The 16529-nt window shown below is 34.8% G+C and overlaps 1 protein-coding gene across 13 annotated transcripts in view; it reads left to right on the top strand.

The window, feature by feature from the left end:
- Window positions 1-16529, top strand: part of NCOR1 (nuclear receptor corepressor 1) — a 148219-nt gene that overhangs the window by 8924 nt on the left and 122766 nt on the right. For all 13 annotated transcript variants that reach the window (XM_063110379.1, XM_063110376.1, XM_063110381.1 and 10 more), the window contains exon 2: window positions 11322-11493. In XM_063110379.1, the coding sequence (XP_062966449.1) occupies window positions 11386-11493 (108 nt within the window). In that variant the 5' untranslated portion in view covers window positions 11322-11385. The remainder of the gene's footprint in view (window positions 1-11321; window positions 11494-16529) is intronic.

Raw genomic sequence — 16529 nt, 5'->3', positions numbered from 1 at the left:
TAATGTCAAAAGAGGCTACAAATAAAATACCTTGTTAATAGCATTTCCCCCAAAGTAGCTCCTTTTTTATGTTTTTCCTAAAGAAAAGAATAGTTTATTTTACAGAAGAAAATTCGTTGCAGTATATCACAACTCTGATCTTGCACAAATTACAGAATTCACTCAGAAGATTTCTAGTCTTTCTCCTCTTCTGGAGGCTAGACTCTGAGATAGGCTCAGGTGGTCAGCTTTCTTTAAGTCATCACCAGGCTGGAGGGTTTTAGGTGGTTGGGATGTCGGGGGTAAGGGGTGGTGGGTCTTTCTTAGCCTCTCCTTGCCTAACATGCTTTTGGAGAGTTGGACTAGAGCTGGGCTGCTTTGTGGGAATCAGGGTGACCTAATTTGCCTTAGTTTAGTAGCTAATATTTTAGCATCTGCATGTCATAGAGGCCATTCCCCTATCCCATACTTTTGTATCAAAAGGTTTTATTTGATCACTTAAAAAATTGAATTGCACATTTAGAAGGATTCTTTTTCTGCTTTGGTGAAATGTGGTGTTCATATCTGTTGTGACCCTTTGTGGATACGTTCTTGCTCATCTGAAGAGGCATCTACAGTCTTGCCACAGTGAAGTATATTTTTAGCTTTTTTCCAAGTTAGCTTATGCCACCTTGAAAACCTATCCAAGTACATTTTGTTATGCAAAGATTGTAGGCCAGAAGCCAGGAGTTCCTGGTGAGAGGAGGATTCACTTTTTTTGGAGGATTGTATTTGAAATTTTGTTGTTGCAAGATAAATTTCCTGTTGATTAAAGTGTGTGTTTGTGTTTATTTAACATAGGAAGATTCAAAAGGAACTTAAATAGACCAATTTCATTTTGCTATATTTTACTGCCTGTTTGCAGGATATAGGAAGCTAGCTCTGGGTTTACTTGTAGAATTCAGACATAATGTGCTCTTGTCTCTTAAAACAATGACATATAATTTCAGCATAGTCTTCTCATCTTAAAACATGACTATATTTGTTGATGTTTATGATATGAGGCAGTTGATCATAAAATCTTAACCAGTTTTCTTAACTAATTCACAGAATTTTTATATTTCATGAGTCAAGCATGTAACTAACCCTGAGTTAATGAGTTTTGGTGCTAAGAACTGAATTTATAGTTTGACACTGCCACTTAAGGCAGTCCTTTCCCCTTCAACCTTAACTTTAAACTGGATTCTTTTATTTCAGTTGGTTTCAAACTGTAAAATGTTTGGTGGAGGTATTTTGGTAAGCCAGGACTGGAGTGAAGGAGGAAGGGGTGGGAGAAGACTGAAAAGATGGATTCTAGGTTTCCCATTCTCACTGAATCAGAATATTTCTCCTTTGTGTCTTTTATTCGTTTGGCTTCCATGTAAGATGTTTGAGGAAAGAGTTCTGGTTAAAAAAATGAAAGGTCCAAACACTTGCTGTGTATTTTCATGGATAAGTTTTGAGGAAGGAGGTTGTAGTGATCTCCAGGCTGCAGTTCATGTGAAGATGGGAAGGACCTGCTTTGACTCATACATTTGTATGTCAGTAGGGGCTAGTCTCCTGATTTTGCTAATGTTTTATTGCCTCCTATGTTGGGCTGATAGTACTTTTTTAAAAACCTGACTTTATTTTATTTTTGAGATATTAAAGTTAGACTTCACTAAGATCACACTACAAAACTAAGACATCATGAAGGATTACTGACAAAAGTGGGAAAATGGACATTTCACTTAACTCATATTTGAGTGACATTGAATGCAAGTGTTGAACTCAGGACTCACCATTGCTGAAAATGAAAACAAACAAACAAAAAACAATAAAACCCGTACCACATGGATTTCTAATCATGTAGTCCACTGTTAGAAAAATTTGAATGACTTTGGGCTAAGACCTTTCCCTTTGCTTCTCCATTCCATTTATAGCTTCAATTACTTGGGATGTCTGAGTTGGGAGAGAGCTCAGAAATAGATCACTTAAGCATTTCTTAGGGGTACCGATCAGAATTACTTGAAAAACTTCTACAAAATATTCATAAACATTTGTATGGTGTACCCTGCATCCATAGAAAGAACCAAGAGGCTCATGAGATGTATTGTTAAGATATAGAACGGTGTATATCTGGTATCTAGTGTGCTACCATTTATGTAGGGGGAAAAGTGTGTGTGTGTGTAGGATATTTCTACAAGATATTCTAAAAACTGATAACTTTGGTTGCTGATATGGATTGAATTGTGTCCCCCAGGTTTTATGTGTTAGAAGCTTGATCCCCACCGTGACTGTTAAGTAGGTGGGAAATCCTATTATGGTAATTGAAAGGTGGGGCCTTGAAGAGACGATTAGATTCTGAGCACCATGCCCTAATGAATGGATTAATAATGGTGGTTGTGGGTGTGGTTCTGAGGGCTTTGAAAAGAGAGCAAGCACATGAGAGTCGCTCTCTCTCTGCTCTGCCATTCTCGCCATGTCAGACCCTGCATTGCTGTAGAGTCACCTCACCAGATGCGTTCCCTGGATTGTGGACTTCCCATGCTCAGAAACTGTAAGCAGTAAATACTGTTTTCTTTATAAATTATCCAGTTCCAGGTATTATGTTATAAGGAACAGAAATGAACTAATACAGTTGCCTTCTGGGAGGACAACTGGCTAGCAGCTGAGGGGACAGGGGTAAGAAGGAGATTTATTTGTTTATTTATTTTTACCATTATTTTGTAGATAAGGATGAGAAGATTTTTTGCTTTATTTTATATGGTACTTCTTAAAACTCTTAAGTCATGCAGAAAGTACTAGCTTTTCCCATTTCTGCTACTGACAACTTTGTGACGTTGGAGGAATTTTTGAATCTCTCTGTTCTTCGGATTTCTCATCTGTAAAATTAGTGTTAGTTGGATAATTTCAAAACCTCCCAATCTTAAGATTTGCTCACTTCCATGCCTTGTGCCTTGGGAGGGAAGGAGCAGGCAGGAACAGGCTGAGGAGACAGCTAGTCAGTCTTCTAATTGTTCTCCTGCCCAGTTCCTCCTACCACAGGAAAAGTGAAATGAGTAGTAAAGATGGTATGGTTATTTAAAATATTTAATTAAAAAAATTTTTTTTATTTAAAATATTTATTTATTACATAGTACCTCAAAAATTTTAAAGTTCTTTCACTAAGTTTTTTTTTTTTTTTTTAAAGTTAGATTGAATAACAGTTCTCCAGAAAATTTTACTTTCTAAACATAACTATGTAAGGAATTTATTGATTAAGGTGGGGAAGTTGGATCAAGTTGGCACAGTGAATTTTTTTTTTTTTAATTTGCTCTCTTCCCAAATCCCTTCAAATGATGGAAACAAAGAAAATTAAAACTTTACTAACAGACACAAAATACTAAATGGGTGGAGATTATATATATATCATTTTCTTCTTAATTACATATAAATAATTCCTATCCTAAAATACAAGTATATGTACACATACAAACGTGTGTGTATAAAATCTTTGTCATGGGAATGTTACATATTTTTTATATATAAGATAGGAATTATATATCCTATACATATATTTTTCTATTATATATAGCATTTCCCATCATATATATGCAGATATTCCCATCTTAATTATATACACATGCACACACACATTTTATTTGCCATCCTAAAAGAAAAACATATGTAATCATGTTTGAGGATGGGAATACTCAATAGTATAAAGGTATCTGTTCTCCCTGTAATCGGCCTATGAATTCAATATTTGTATGTTCTCATCCATAGTTTTTATGGGACTTGACAAGCTGACTCTGGTACTCGTGTGAAAAAGGAAGTGTTCTAGAAAAGCTCTGAAGGCTTTGAAAATAGCAGCAACAACAAATCACAGTGAGGGGAAACTTGTCCTGCCAGATATAAAAACCTCATAATGCTGTAGTAATTTAAAAAGTGTGGCATTGGCACAGAAAAGACAAACAAATCAAATCAGTGAGTCTAGAATTGTGGATAAATGAGAATATACATTGTAATAAGTGTAAGTTTCCTTTTTTTTTCATGTACTATTTCAAGCCCATAGAAACATGCAGAGAGAAATATAACAAATGTCCATCTATCTACCTCCCACCTGTGTTTAAGAAAACCTAATATTTTATTATACTTGCTTCAGTTTTTATTCTGAGAAATAGTGTTAGAGATTGTACCCATTCCCTTGTCATTGTCCTTCCTTACTTAGAAGTAACTGTTTTCCTAAAGTAGATGTATATCTTACATGTATACACATTTATTATATATGTATTATAATATTACCAAGCAGTGGCTAGCTGCCGGATGTGTACAGAAGCCATGGCACTTGGTTTTTGAGAAAGAAAGAAGCAAGGTTTACTGGAGTGGAGACAGGAGGCAAGGCACCTCAACTTTGTCTCCTAGATCTAGGGGCTGTGCAGGCTTTAAGGGGTATTCGGTTTCCATATGACTGGGCTATAGTAGATTGGACAGTTAGAGGTCAGACCACATATGATAAGGAGGCAAGACTGATTGCCTGGCCCTAAATCAGACCATATGACTGGGCAGAGGGTGATTGGTTGATTCTGGATCCAGTCCCTTGGTGGAGGATTTTCAAGTGCCCCTGGTGCCAGAGGTCATCTGGAGGGCAAGGTCTTTCTCTCTTCACATGCTTAGCTTACACCCTGCAAGATAACTTTGAAATAACTTGAGATAAGGAAATAAAGCCAGTTTCAGCTAATTTTAGATGGTTTCAATAAAAATAAGTAGTATTGTTTTCTGTGTTTCTAACATGTTAATATCATTCTGGAAATTCTAAATCTTACTTTTTTGAGATTTGTCGATTTTTTTTTTTTTTTTTTTTAAAGATGACCAGTAAGGGGATCTTAACCCTTGACTTGGTGTTGTCAGCACCACGCTCTCCCAAGTGAGCTAACAGACCATCCTTACATAGGGATCCGAACCCATGGCCTTGGTGTTACCAGCATCACACTTTCCCAAGTGAGCCACGGGGCCGGCCCCTTGAGGTTTGTCTATTTTGAAACACGTAGTTCTAGTTTATTCATTGTGATTCTAGTTTATTTACTATATAGTATTTTATCATACTAATATACCTAAATTTATATATTATTGATTGGAATTTAGGAAATTAGAATTTTCTTAATGCAGTGGTACAGTAAATACCTCTTTGTATGTGACTGTATGAGTTTCTCTAGGGTATATACTTATAAGTGAAATCTCTGAGTTGTAAAAAGGATGGCATTTGAGATCAGCGCAGAAAGACGTGTTCAGTAAGTGTTTTATTGGGATAATTAGCTGTCAATTAGAAATGAAAATACAACTAAACCCTGTTTTAGAAAAAAATTTAGGTGATTCAGGAGCTAAATATAAAAAAACGAAAACTAAGAAATGTTAAGAGGAGAACGTAGAATAATTTTATAATTGGGATATAGAGGTTATTAAAAAGATGAAACAAGTTACAAATTCTGGAACAAATATTTATAACATAAAGATGGAAGAGGGATTAATATTCAGAATATACAAAGAGAGAGAGATGAGAGAGATAACTCAGTTTCCAAACAGATGATCTGCATAAACCTATGCATTCTCAGGCCTCACCTCCTCCTCCACTTTTTCCCTTACTCTCTTTCAGCCTCTGTGACTTTGTCAAGTTTGCTTTTACCTTAAGCTTCTGTAGTTCCTCTTCCTAGAACACTCTTGTCTCTTCTAGGATAGCTAGGTAGCTAGCTCTTCTAATATTTCAAGCTTCAGTACAAAAGTCACCTTAGAATATAATTTATTACCCAAATTAGGACAATTTTGACAATGAAATGGAGCATAATTACTAATTGCACTGGGACAACAGATGTAAATTGGGACCATTTCAAGTAATCAGGGCATATGGCCATCCTAGCTGAGATTGGCTTTTATGATCATCCCACCCCTCGTCCCTTCCCCCTCTTCTCCCATCCTGTTGACCCATTACATTATTTTATTTATAGCACTTCATATTGTTCCATGATTGTTTGTTTATTGTCTGTGTCCCCTCAAAATAAGATAGCATATTTTGGTTACCATTCTGTACCAGTATTTAGAACAGTGTTGGTACATAGTAATGTACTGCTCAATAAATATTTGTTGAATATATGACATTTCTGCCTTTAGTTTTAAAAATCTTACTGTGAGGATAGGACATACACACATGGAAAATTGAATAGAAATGGTATATCCAAACTATAATTTAAAAAAATAAATGTTCTCATTTATATGGACTTTCCTGTTCACTAAACTTTAAAAAAAAAATTTTTTTTTTTCCTAAGCTCCTGTATTGGATATTTAGGATAATTCCTTAGGAAAGATTCTTAGTCATTTATTTTTGTGTACCTGTGTATTAAATGATCAGATGAATTCTAAGGAGTGGAGTCGCTGTGGTAGAAGATATGCATATTTTCAAGGTTTATGGTGAGTGTTGCCATTTTTCTTCAGAAAGCAATTTGTACCAGTTTACATACAAACCAGTAATGCGTAAAAGAATGCCTGTTTCTCCAAATTCTCATCACCACTAGACATTATGACTTTTTAAATATTTTGCCGATTTGGGAAAAATTATTTTGCTTTGCTTTTTATAATTATTAATGAAGTTGACTTACTTCATTTCTTTTGTTTCCTTTGTTAATCCCATTTTCCTGTTATACCTTATTTTTCTGTTGATTTTTTTCTTATCGACTTACAAGAAATATATGTATTGAGTATATCAAAATTTTGCCCTTTGTAAGAAATATATATATATCATATATATCAAAATTTTCCATAGTACTTTTTCTAGTTTGTGGTTTGCCTTTTAAGTTGTCTTTGCTGTAAATAAAAATAAAAACATATATATTTTATAAGTCAAAGACATCAATCTTATCATTCATGTTTTTGGTGTTGTACTTAGGATGTTCTTTCTCTATCCCTAGTTTATGTGTGTATGTCTGTTAGGGTTTTTGAAATTACTGCAAATATAAAGTGCTGCTAATTAGGCCATAAAATGCTATTGATTGTAGGATGCATATCGACGTTAGAGTTGTTAAAAGATGAACTCACGTGGTGCTACTCATAATCCTGAAAGATACAGTCCCGAATGCCATAATCCCGAACTTTGAAGGCCTAAAAGATTAAAATCCTTGAAGTCTAAAATCCTGAAAATTTAATCCTAAAAGATCAAAATCCCAAAAGTATACTTCTGGAAAAAATAATACAAATTACTTTAAGGACATTTATTTACATTTTTAAAAGGAGATTTACTTGAGAAGTGTAAACACATGACAGAACACTTAATGGTCACTTTATACAATAAAATAGGCAATATATTTTTGCAAGCATAAACACTCAGGTATACTAATGACAGTTGCATGGGTATAACAGTTATGAGCATAAAAAAATAGTTCAAAAAGCAAAAATGTATAAATGTGTGTCACTGTGGTTGGTAATTGTGTGCATCCAGCTTTATAACTACAATCATCTGAAATACTATGACAGACCACCTAAGTGTTCTGATGAGATTGATAAAAAATCGTGACGAGTCAGTCACCACTGCATATGCAGTTGACCAAAGAGCCAAGATCTTGAGAAATTTTATCTTTCACAAATGCAGATGTACAGAAAGGACATTTTTTCATTTATTGAGGAAGTTTCAATGTATTTACATACACACACAATGCTTGCACACAAAGTCCACATTATGATAATGTACTTTCATGGAGTCACATTTGTAAAAAATGCATAAAATGAGTTAGAATTCTCTAAAAGTCTTTACACAGTTTATACCTCCAGTATTGGAAATGATGCAAAAATGAAATACATAGCATACTGAATTGTAGAAAATAATGCCGACAATTTAAAATAGTGTGTGTGTGTGTGGGGGGGGGGAACTAAAAAGAGAAAAAAAGAGAAAATACAGTTAACGTGATGCAACTATTCTTCATACAACCAAAAACTCATTAATCCCTTTCCCAGAATTTGGCTTTCAGAATATTAACATTTGGGACTTTGATTTTTTGGCATTGTGATTTGTGGAATTTTAGACATTGGGGATTGTTTTGACCTTCTTTTTTTTTTTTTCCAGTGGCTGGCCAGTACAGGGATCGAACCCTGCCTCTTGGTGTTATCAGCATCATGCTCTAACCAACTGAGTTAACCGGCCAGGCCCAGGATAATGATCCTTAAGGATTTTGATCTTTCAGGATTTCAGCATTTGGGATTATGGTGTTTGGGACTGTGTCTTTCAGGATTATGGCCCAAACCCAAGCATATGTCGGTTTTAGAATCCGTAAAATATGGTATATATTAATTGACTGCAGCACAATCATTTAAAATCTTATGGTTGGTCCATGTGGTTTTTATTTATTTTGTTTTTTGGTAATTTTTTTCAAAACAGCTCTATTGAGATGCAATTAGTGTACCACATAGTTCACCCATTTAAAGTGTACAGTGGTCCTTAGTATATTCGAGATATGTGCACCCCTCACCACAGTCAATTTTAGAACATTTTCATCACCTCAAGAAGAAACTAATAAGTAATACTAGAAAGTAATATGGAATATTAGTCAGCCTTAAAAAAGAAGGTGATTTTGATACATGCTACAACATGGATGAACCTTGAAAACATAATGCTAAGTGAAAGAAGCCAGACACAGAAGGACCAATACTGTATGATTCCACTCATGAAGTTCCTAGAGTAATTAAATGTATAGAGGGAGAAAGGAGAGTAGTGATTGCCAGCGACTGGGAGGAGTGGGAATGGGGAAGCACTCTTCATGGGTTTGGAGTTTCAGTTGGGGAAGATGAAGTAGTTCTAGAGATGAACGGCGGTGATGGTTGCACAACTGTGTGAATGCACTTAATGCTACAGGATTGTACACTTAAAAATGCGTACAGTAGTAAGTTTTATGTTATGTGTATTTTACACAGTATCAAAAAGAAACTCTGCCCTTTAGCTATACCCAGTATTCTCCATCCCCACCTCGTTATTCATAGGAGCCATTAGTCTACTTTCTGTTGTTATAGACTTGCCTACACTGGACTTTCACATGAAAGTCGTGTTAATATGTGGACTTTTATTATTGGTTTCTTTAAGTTGTAGTGGGTATCAGTACTTTATTCTTTTTTTGGCTGGATAATAGGCCGTTATATGGGTGTACCACATTTTATTTATGCATTTATCAGTTGATAGACTTGACATTTGAGTTGTACACAAGGTTTGTATAATTATTTTGAGACTTACCCTGAGGTCTTAAGATTCTAAGAAATAAAAACCTACTCAGCCTATATTAAGTAAAGGAGGACTTAATGATAAGATTATGTAGGTAGTTTAACAAGTATCCAAGAATGAGGAAAGAAGTACAGCTGCTTCTCATGGGGACTGATTCTGTAGTGAAGAGTTGGGAGCCAAGGTTGTGCTTGCTGTGTCTCAGGGGCTGCAGGGGCTGTGCAGGGTCTCTTGTCTTTGCTTTTCTCTGCATGTCTACTCTAGTCTTCTGTAGACTGGCATTTTCTGCTTCCCCTATAACATCTCTGGCAAGTGCTTTGGCTCACCTTGACTCACTCCTGCTCTAGCCACCTTGCAGCTCAGTTCCCTGTAGCTGACTGGCTGGTTAGCTCAGTTGTTTAGAACACAGCCTCATAACACCAAGGTCACAGTTCAGATCCTTGTACTGGCCAGCCAACAAAACAAAAACAAACCAAAACGAAAAACCCTGTAGCTGACGTTCCTGATGTTCTTGGTCCTAAATTCCTGGAGAGGGATCTGATTGGTTCATTCCTGGTCCAGTAGGGTAATTCACTTGATAGAAACATGGTATATTTGCCATGCCTTACTTAGGGTAGATTGTCTAGAAGCGGGTGTGTGCATAGATCTTTGAGTGATCGGCCTTCCTAGGACATAAGCCTTGTCAGTCTAAAGATGCTTAACAGGCCAGTGGTTATCAAACTTATTGGTGTCAAGATTCCTTTACACTTTTAAGAGTTTTGGACTCCAAAGAGCTCTTACTTATGTTGGTTGTGTATGAGGGTACTTCAGAAAGTTGGCGGAAAAATAGAATTAAAAGAAAATATGAATATTTTCATGAACTTTTTGAAGTACCATTATATGTTAATACTTACCATATTAGGTATTAAAATGAAGAAATTTTAAATGGTACTTATTTACTTAAAAATAATATAGGCCCACTACATGTTAATATAAGTAATGTCATAACTATTTTCCAAAAATAAAGCAAGTGTGGTGAGAAGACTGGCATTGTTTTACATGTTTGCAAATCTCTTTAATGTATGGCTGGCTTAAAAGAAGATAGCTTGATTCTCATATGTACTTATGCATTCAGTCTCTTGTGATATGCTGTTTTGTTGAAGTTTATAAAGAAAACCTAACCAAATGCAGATATGTAGTTGGAAAAGGGAGGGGTGTTTTTAATAGCCTTTTTAGGTAATTGTGGATATTCTTTGATATTACACCAAAACCAGACAAGAGGTAGTGTTTTAAAGGTTTGTTGCTGTATAGAGTCTGACACCGTATCAATGAGCTTTTCATACTCTATTACATAAAAAAAAAGTCGGTTTGTCTTGTACTTTAAATCTTTCATGAATAATTTTGTAACATTTTGTATTGGTCATTTGGAAAATATTTGTTCATTGAATTATCCAGATATTACAACTGTTGACACATTTCATTATGTGATATCCCAAAATCACTCACACTTGGTCATTTCACCACCAATCTCACCAGAAAAGCCTTTAAATGTGAAGAAACTGACAAGCTCATGGTGGCAGATACAAGTTTTTCCGAAATTCTGATTTTCACAAATATTGGCAGTTATTTTTCTTGAAATGATTGGATTACTTTGTTCTTCCTTGAAAGCTTTCCCATCCCCAGTGCCTTTGTATGCTCTTATTTGGGGGTAGAGTTTTATGATAAATATAATATTTCCTCTGCACAAATTCTAAAGTTATAAATACTCTTGAATTCTTTTTTACAAATGACTTTTTCATAACTCCCAAATTTAGAACCATTTATTGTTGTTTTTATAATGTATTTGCTTTTCAGACATTTATAAAAGACATTTACTGAGCAGCTATGTGCCAGGTCCCAAGCCAACATTTTATATACATGTTTTTCTTTATATAACTAATTATATTATTTTTCATATACTGAAGAACTTGCCATTAATGTTTTTCAAACCTCAATAACTTCTATTAAGTAAACACATGAGAGAAAGCTTTTACTGGTAATTGTGGTTTTATTTATGTAGCTACAGTTATAATTTATTAGAAATACACTCAGTGTTTTAGTTCTTACAAATTCTATTTTTTCCCGTCCTGTTTAGGTGGTTTCCTAGAAACATGATTGTTTGTTGGACTTGATCTCACAGCCTGGTGAGGACTTCAATAATGTCAAGTTCAGGTTATCCTCCCAACCAAGGAGCATTTAGCACAGAACAAAGTCGTTATCCTCCCCACTCTGTCCAGTATACCTTTCCCAGCACCCGCCACCAGCAGGTAAGGAACAAATGCCTATGCAAATTGCATATGTATTTTGTGTTTTTCTTAGTTTTCTATTTAATACACTTTTGGTCGGAAACCAAATGTTTTTTCTTTTTTTTAATGGCAAGAACCATTTTCAAGGATGGGGACCTGAAGTTTGGAAATTAGTTATTGCTTACTTACTATGGTTTTATGCCAGATTTCAGGGGTTGAACATGTCTCTGCTTTTGATTGTCAGAGTTGTTAGGCAGGTATCAGTTGCCTAGAATTTCTAGATTAAAAGCTATGTTTATACTCCAAGTTTTAGTTTTTGGTTGAGTTTTAAGTGAGCCAGATAACTTGGCCTCTCTTGAGTGGCAGACTGGATAAAGGTATCTACCTTGTTGAGAGATTTGATGGTAGGAAGATGAGAAAGTTTGTATGATTGACTTACCTTGTGAAAAGTAAAATATGAGGTGAAATTATAAGCTTGGAGTGGACAGAGGATAGAGGTGTAAGAGGTTTGAAGAAAAATGAGAAAGTAAGAGATGAGATGGGACCATCTCAGAGAATAAGAAAGGTTTATCAGCAAAATATAGTTGGATACTACTGAGGACTCCTTTGAAGGGTGGTCACGATTCCAGAGTGAGAATAGCCATCCTTACATTGTTTCTGTGCAGGGAGGGAAACATTCAGTCTTTCACCATTAAGTGTAATGTTGGTTGCACATTTTTGTCTATGCCTTTTTTTGGTTGAAGAAGTTGATTTCTCTTTCTAGTCTGAGAAATTTTATCATCATTGGGTATTGAATTTTGGTTGCATGTCCTTCCTGCCTCAATGCTATTCATCTGATTACTAATTTTCTAGATTATTGTTGCTGCTACTTGTTTTTTTTGGTGGCTGGCAGGTATGGGGCTTGAACCCTGGGCCATAGTGATATAGCACCACACTCTAACCAACTGAGCTAACTGGCCAGCCCTACTTTTTTAAAAAAAATCAGCTTTGTGGTCTAGTTTATATATATGATAAAATGCACTCATTTTATTATGTGTGTACATTTTGACAAATTTTGACTAACTCATACACGCATAAAATGACCACCGAAATGAAGATAAAGAACATTTTTGTCACCCCAAAAAGTTTCCTTGTTACCCCATCCAGTTTAGGCCTCCTTCCCCACTTCCTACCAAGCTTAGCTCCCAAGAACCATTGATCTGTTTTTTGTCATAATAGATTATATTTGTTTTAAGTATCTCATATGAGCTCTTTTGTCTATGGCTTCTTTTGCTTCCCATAATATTTTCGGGATTTATCCATGTCTGGCATGTCTTAGTAGGTTGTTCCTTTTTATTGCTGGGTATGGATATACCAAAATTTGTTTATCTAGTCACCTATTCCAATTTTTGGTTGTTATAAATAAAATTATTTGGAAAACATCTATGTTTGTTGTATCTAGATTTTATAAAGAGCTATTGCCTTATTTTCTTAAGTGTCCTTTGGAGAGCATACATTTAAAATTTTTATCAAGACCAATTTATTATTTTTGTCCTATATATTTTGTGCTTTTTGTGTCATATCTAAGAAATTTTTGCCAAACTCAAGGTCACTAAGATTTTCTCCTATGTTTTTTCTCTAAGTGTTATAATTTTAGGATTTTCATTAAGGTCCGTGTGTGTTTTGTTTTCTTTTATGGGAGTGACGACTTCCAATATGATCTATTTTGAATTAAATTTTGTATATGGTATTTGGTAAGGGTTGAGGTTCAGTCTTTTGCCATTAAGAATGATGTTACCTAGGAAAATGTTCCCTCTTCCAGTAATCTCTTAAAGAGTTTGTATAGGACTGGTATTTTTTCTTCCTTAGATAATTGATAGAATTTATTAGTGAAGCCATTGGGCCTAGAATTTTCTTTGTGGGAAGAATTTAAATTATAAACCCAATTTCTTTAATAGTTATAATTCAGATTTCTCTGTTTTTTTCTTGAGTCAGTGTGGGTAAATTTGTTGTTTAAGCTATCAGATTTATTTACATAAATTGTCATATTGTTCCCTTGTCCTTTCAGTGTCTTTGAGATATGTTGTGATGTCATTCCTCCTGTTGATAATGTCTTTTTCAATTTGAAAAAGTCAGTCTATACTATACTAAAAAAATAAATAAATAAAAAGTCAGTCTGCCTAGAAGTTTATCAGTGTAATAGATTCTCTGAAGAACTGGCTTTAGTTTTATTCGTTTTTATTATTTTTTTCTATTTCACTGATTTCTGTTCTTTATTCTTTTCTTCCTTCTGTAATTGCCTGTGTGTAGTATACCATTTCTGACACCATTGATTCTTTTGTGTATATTCAGGTTTCCTTCTGATGTCATTTTCTTTTTGCCTGAAGAACTGAATTTCTCTGTAGTGCAGGTCTCTTGGCAGTTTCTCTCAGCTTTTATTTGCCTAAAGTTTTTTTTTTTTCAACTTCATTTTTGAAGAATATCTTCAGTCAATATGGAATTCTAGGTTGGCAATTATATTCTTTCACACTTTAAAAGATGTCTTTTCATTGTATTCTGGCTTACATGGTTTTTGACTGCAAGCCTCTTATCTTTGTTCATTTATATATAAATTGTCTTTTTTCCCCCGCCTCTGGTTAAAGATTTTTCTCTTACCTGGTTTTCAGCACTTTGATTATGTTATGCCTTTATTGTGCCTTTTGGGTGAGTATGATACTATCTTTGGCATTCACCAAGTTTCTTGCTTGTGTGGATTTATAATTTTCATAAAATTTAGGCAGTTGTGCCATTATTTCTTCAGCTACTTTTTTCTGTTTCTTTTCCCACTAGTTTCCTTCTGGGACTCCACTTACTCATATTTCATATTATCCCACAGGTCAGTGAACCTATGTTCATTTTTTTCTTTTTTTTTTTTTTTTTTAATTAGCTTCATTTTGCTGTGGCTTCACAGTCAGTGATTTTTTTTCTGTGATTTCCAACCTACTGTTAATTTCATCCAATGACGTTTTTGTTGTAAATATTGGATTTTTTCATTTTAGATTGGAATATGAATATTGTGAACATTTTTTAGTACTAGCTTTCATTGTATTTCTTTAAAGAGAGTTGGATTACGTCTGGTAGGCAATTAAATTATTTTTGAGGCTTGTTTTTCAACTCTTAGGGCAAGTCTAAAGTAGTCTTTTTTCTAGATCTAATTTATTGCCCACTTCTAAGCTTGTCTCCTCTGAGATATTTTATCTAATGTCTCTCATATCCAGTGTGGTTTCTTCGCTCTTGCTGGAAAAAATTTGAGTGAGTTCTGGCCATAAGTGAATTCTGGGAGTTGTTTGCTTTATAGTACCCCCTAATTCATCAGTTCTTTCGTCAGTTCTTAGCCAAGCCCTGTGGCTTTTCTATTTCTCAGAATATTGCCTCTCACCTGTGGATATTGGATGTTGGAACTTTTTACTCTAGCTCCCATTTTTAACTTCTTTTCTGTAGTTTCTGTTTTTGTGGTTTACTGTGTTCTGAGAAAATTACTCAATAATGTCTTAGCTTTCATCTGCCCTTCACCTCTGTATGTTCAACTGTGGTTTAATTTCAGTGGTCAAGTTTTTAATTTCTTTGATTGCTATTTGATCCTTTCTGAGGGTATTATTAATACTTATTATTTTGTTCTTTTCTACTTAATCTTTTACCTATTTACTTGGATGTAAATTCTTTTTTGTTTTGGTGTGCTTTTTAAAAAAATTTAAAATGGTTTTGTCTTTTCAGTGTTTTGTTTTTCTTTGTTGTTTTCAACTTTGTATCTGAGATTTCTTCAACTATCTGTGAGTTATGTTATACTGCTACCTCTTATCTACCCCATATTTCAGCCTGGACAGCTGAATTTATTTATTTATGATTTTTAAAACTTTTTTGTTGACATTCACTTAACAAAAAATTCACCATTTTAAAGTGTATAATATAGTAGCTTTTAGTATGTTTATTATGTTGTGCAACCATCACCATTATCTAATTTCAGAACATATCCATCACCTGAAATGAAACCCCATACCTAATAGCAATTAGTCCCATTCTTCCCCCCATTCTCTGGCAACTACCACCCTATTTTCTGTGTCTACGGATTTGCCTATTGTAGGAATTTCAGATAAATGGAATAGTAATATGTGGCCATTTGTGTCTGGCTTTTCTTAGCATAGATTCATCTATGTTCTAGCATGTATCAGTACTTCATTCCTTCTTATGGCTGAATAGTATTCCATTGTATGGATATACTACATTTTGCCTATTCATTCATTAGTCAGTGGACATTTGGATTCTTTCCATTTTTTGGCTTGTGAATAATGCTCATTTGAAAATTTATGTACAGGATTTTGCCTGTGGTTTTATGCTTTAATTCTTTTGGGTATATACCTAGGACTGGAAATCCGGGGAAATTTAGTAATTGTTTATCTATTTATGATTGAGTTAGCACAATAGATTTGTTTTGAAAAGAAGCTTTTGCCAAAAAAAGTCAACAAAAGAAAAGTAGAAAAACAAACATAAAAACAACCACCTAGTTATGACGGAAAAACTATTACTCTTGGGCCGAGCCCGTGGCGCACTTGGGAGAGTGCGGTGCTGGGAGCGCTGCGACGCTTCCGCCGCGGGTTCGGATCCTATATAGGAATGGCCGGTGCACTCACTGGCTGAGTGCCGGTCACGAAAAAGACAAAACAAAACAAAACAAAAAAAAAAACTATTACTCTTAACGAGCAGGTTGATTCTATGGACTTCAGTTTCTTCATTTGTAAATATATGTGGATTTAATTAGATGACTTCTGTATTAATCAGTTTTGTTACTTATAACAAAGTACACTGAACTGGGTGATTTATAAAGAAAATGAAGTTTATATTGCTTACAGTTTCTGAGGCTGAGAAGTCCAAAGTCCATCTGGTAGTGGTGACAGTGACCCAGGGGTCTCACATTGCAAGATAGTGGAAGCAGAGAGAGCAGAGAGAACAAAAGACAGACTCTCCTCTTCTTTTTAAGCCCTCAGAACCACAGCCCTGACCACCATTCTTAATCCATTCACTACAGCACAGTCCTACAGTCC

This window comes from Cynocephalus volans, chromosome 10 (assembly GCF_027409185.1).
Source record: "Cynocephalus volans isolate mCynVol1 chromosome 10, mCynVol1.pri, whole genome shotgun sequence".
Classification (NCBI taxonomy): Eukaryota; Metazoa; Chordata; class Mammalia; order Dermoptera; family Cynocephalidae; genus Cynocephalus; species Cynocephalus volans.
This window is presented reverse-complemented; position numbering and strand designations above follow the sequence as displayed.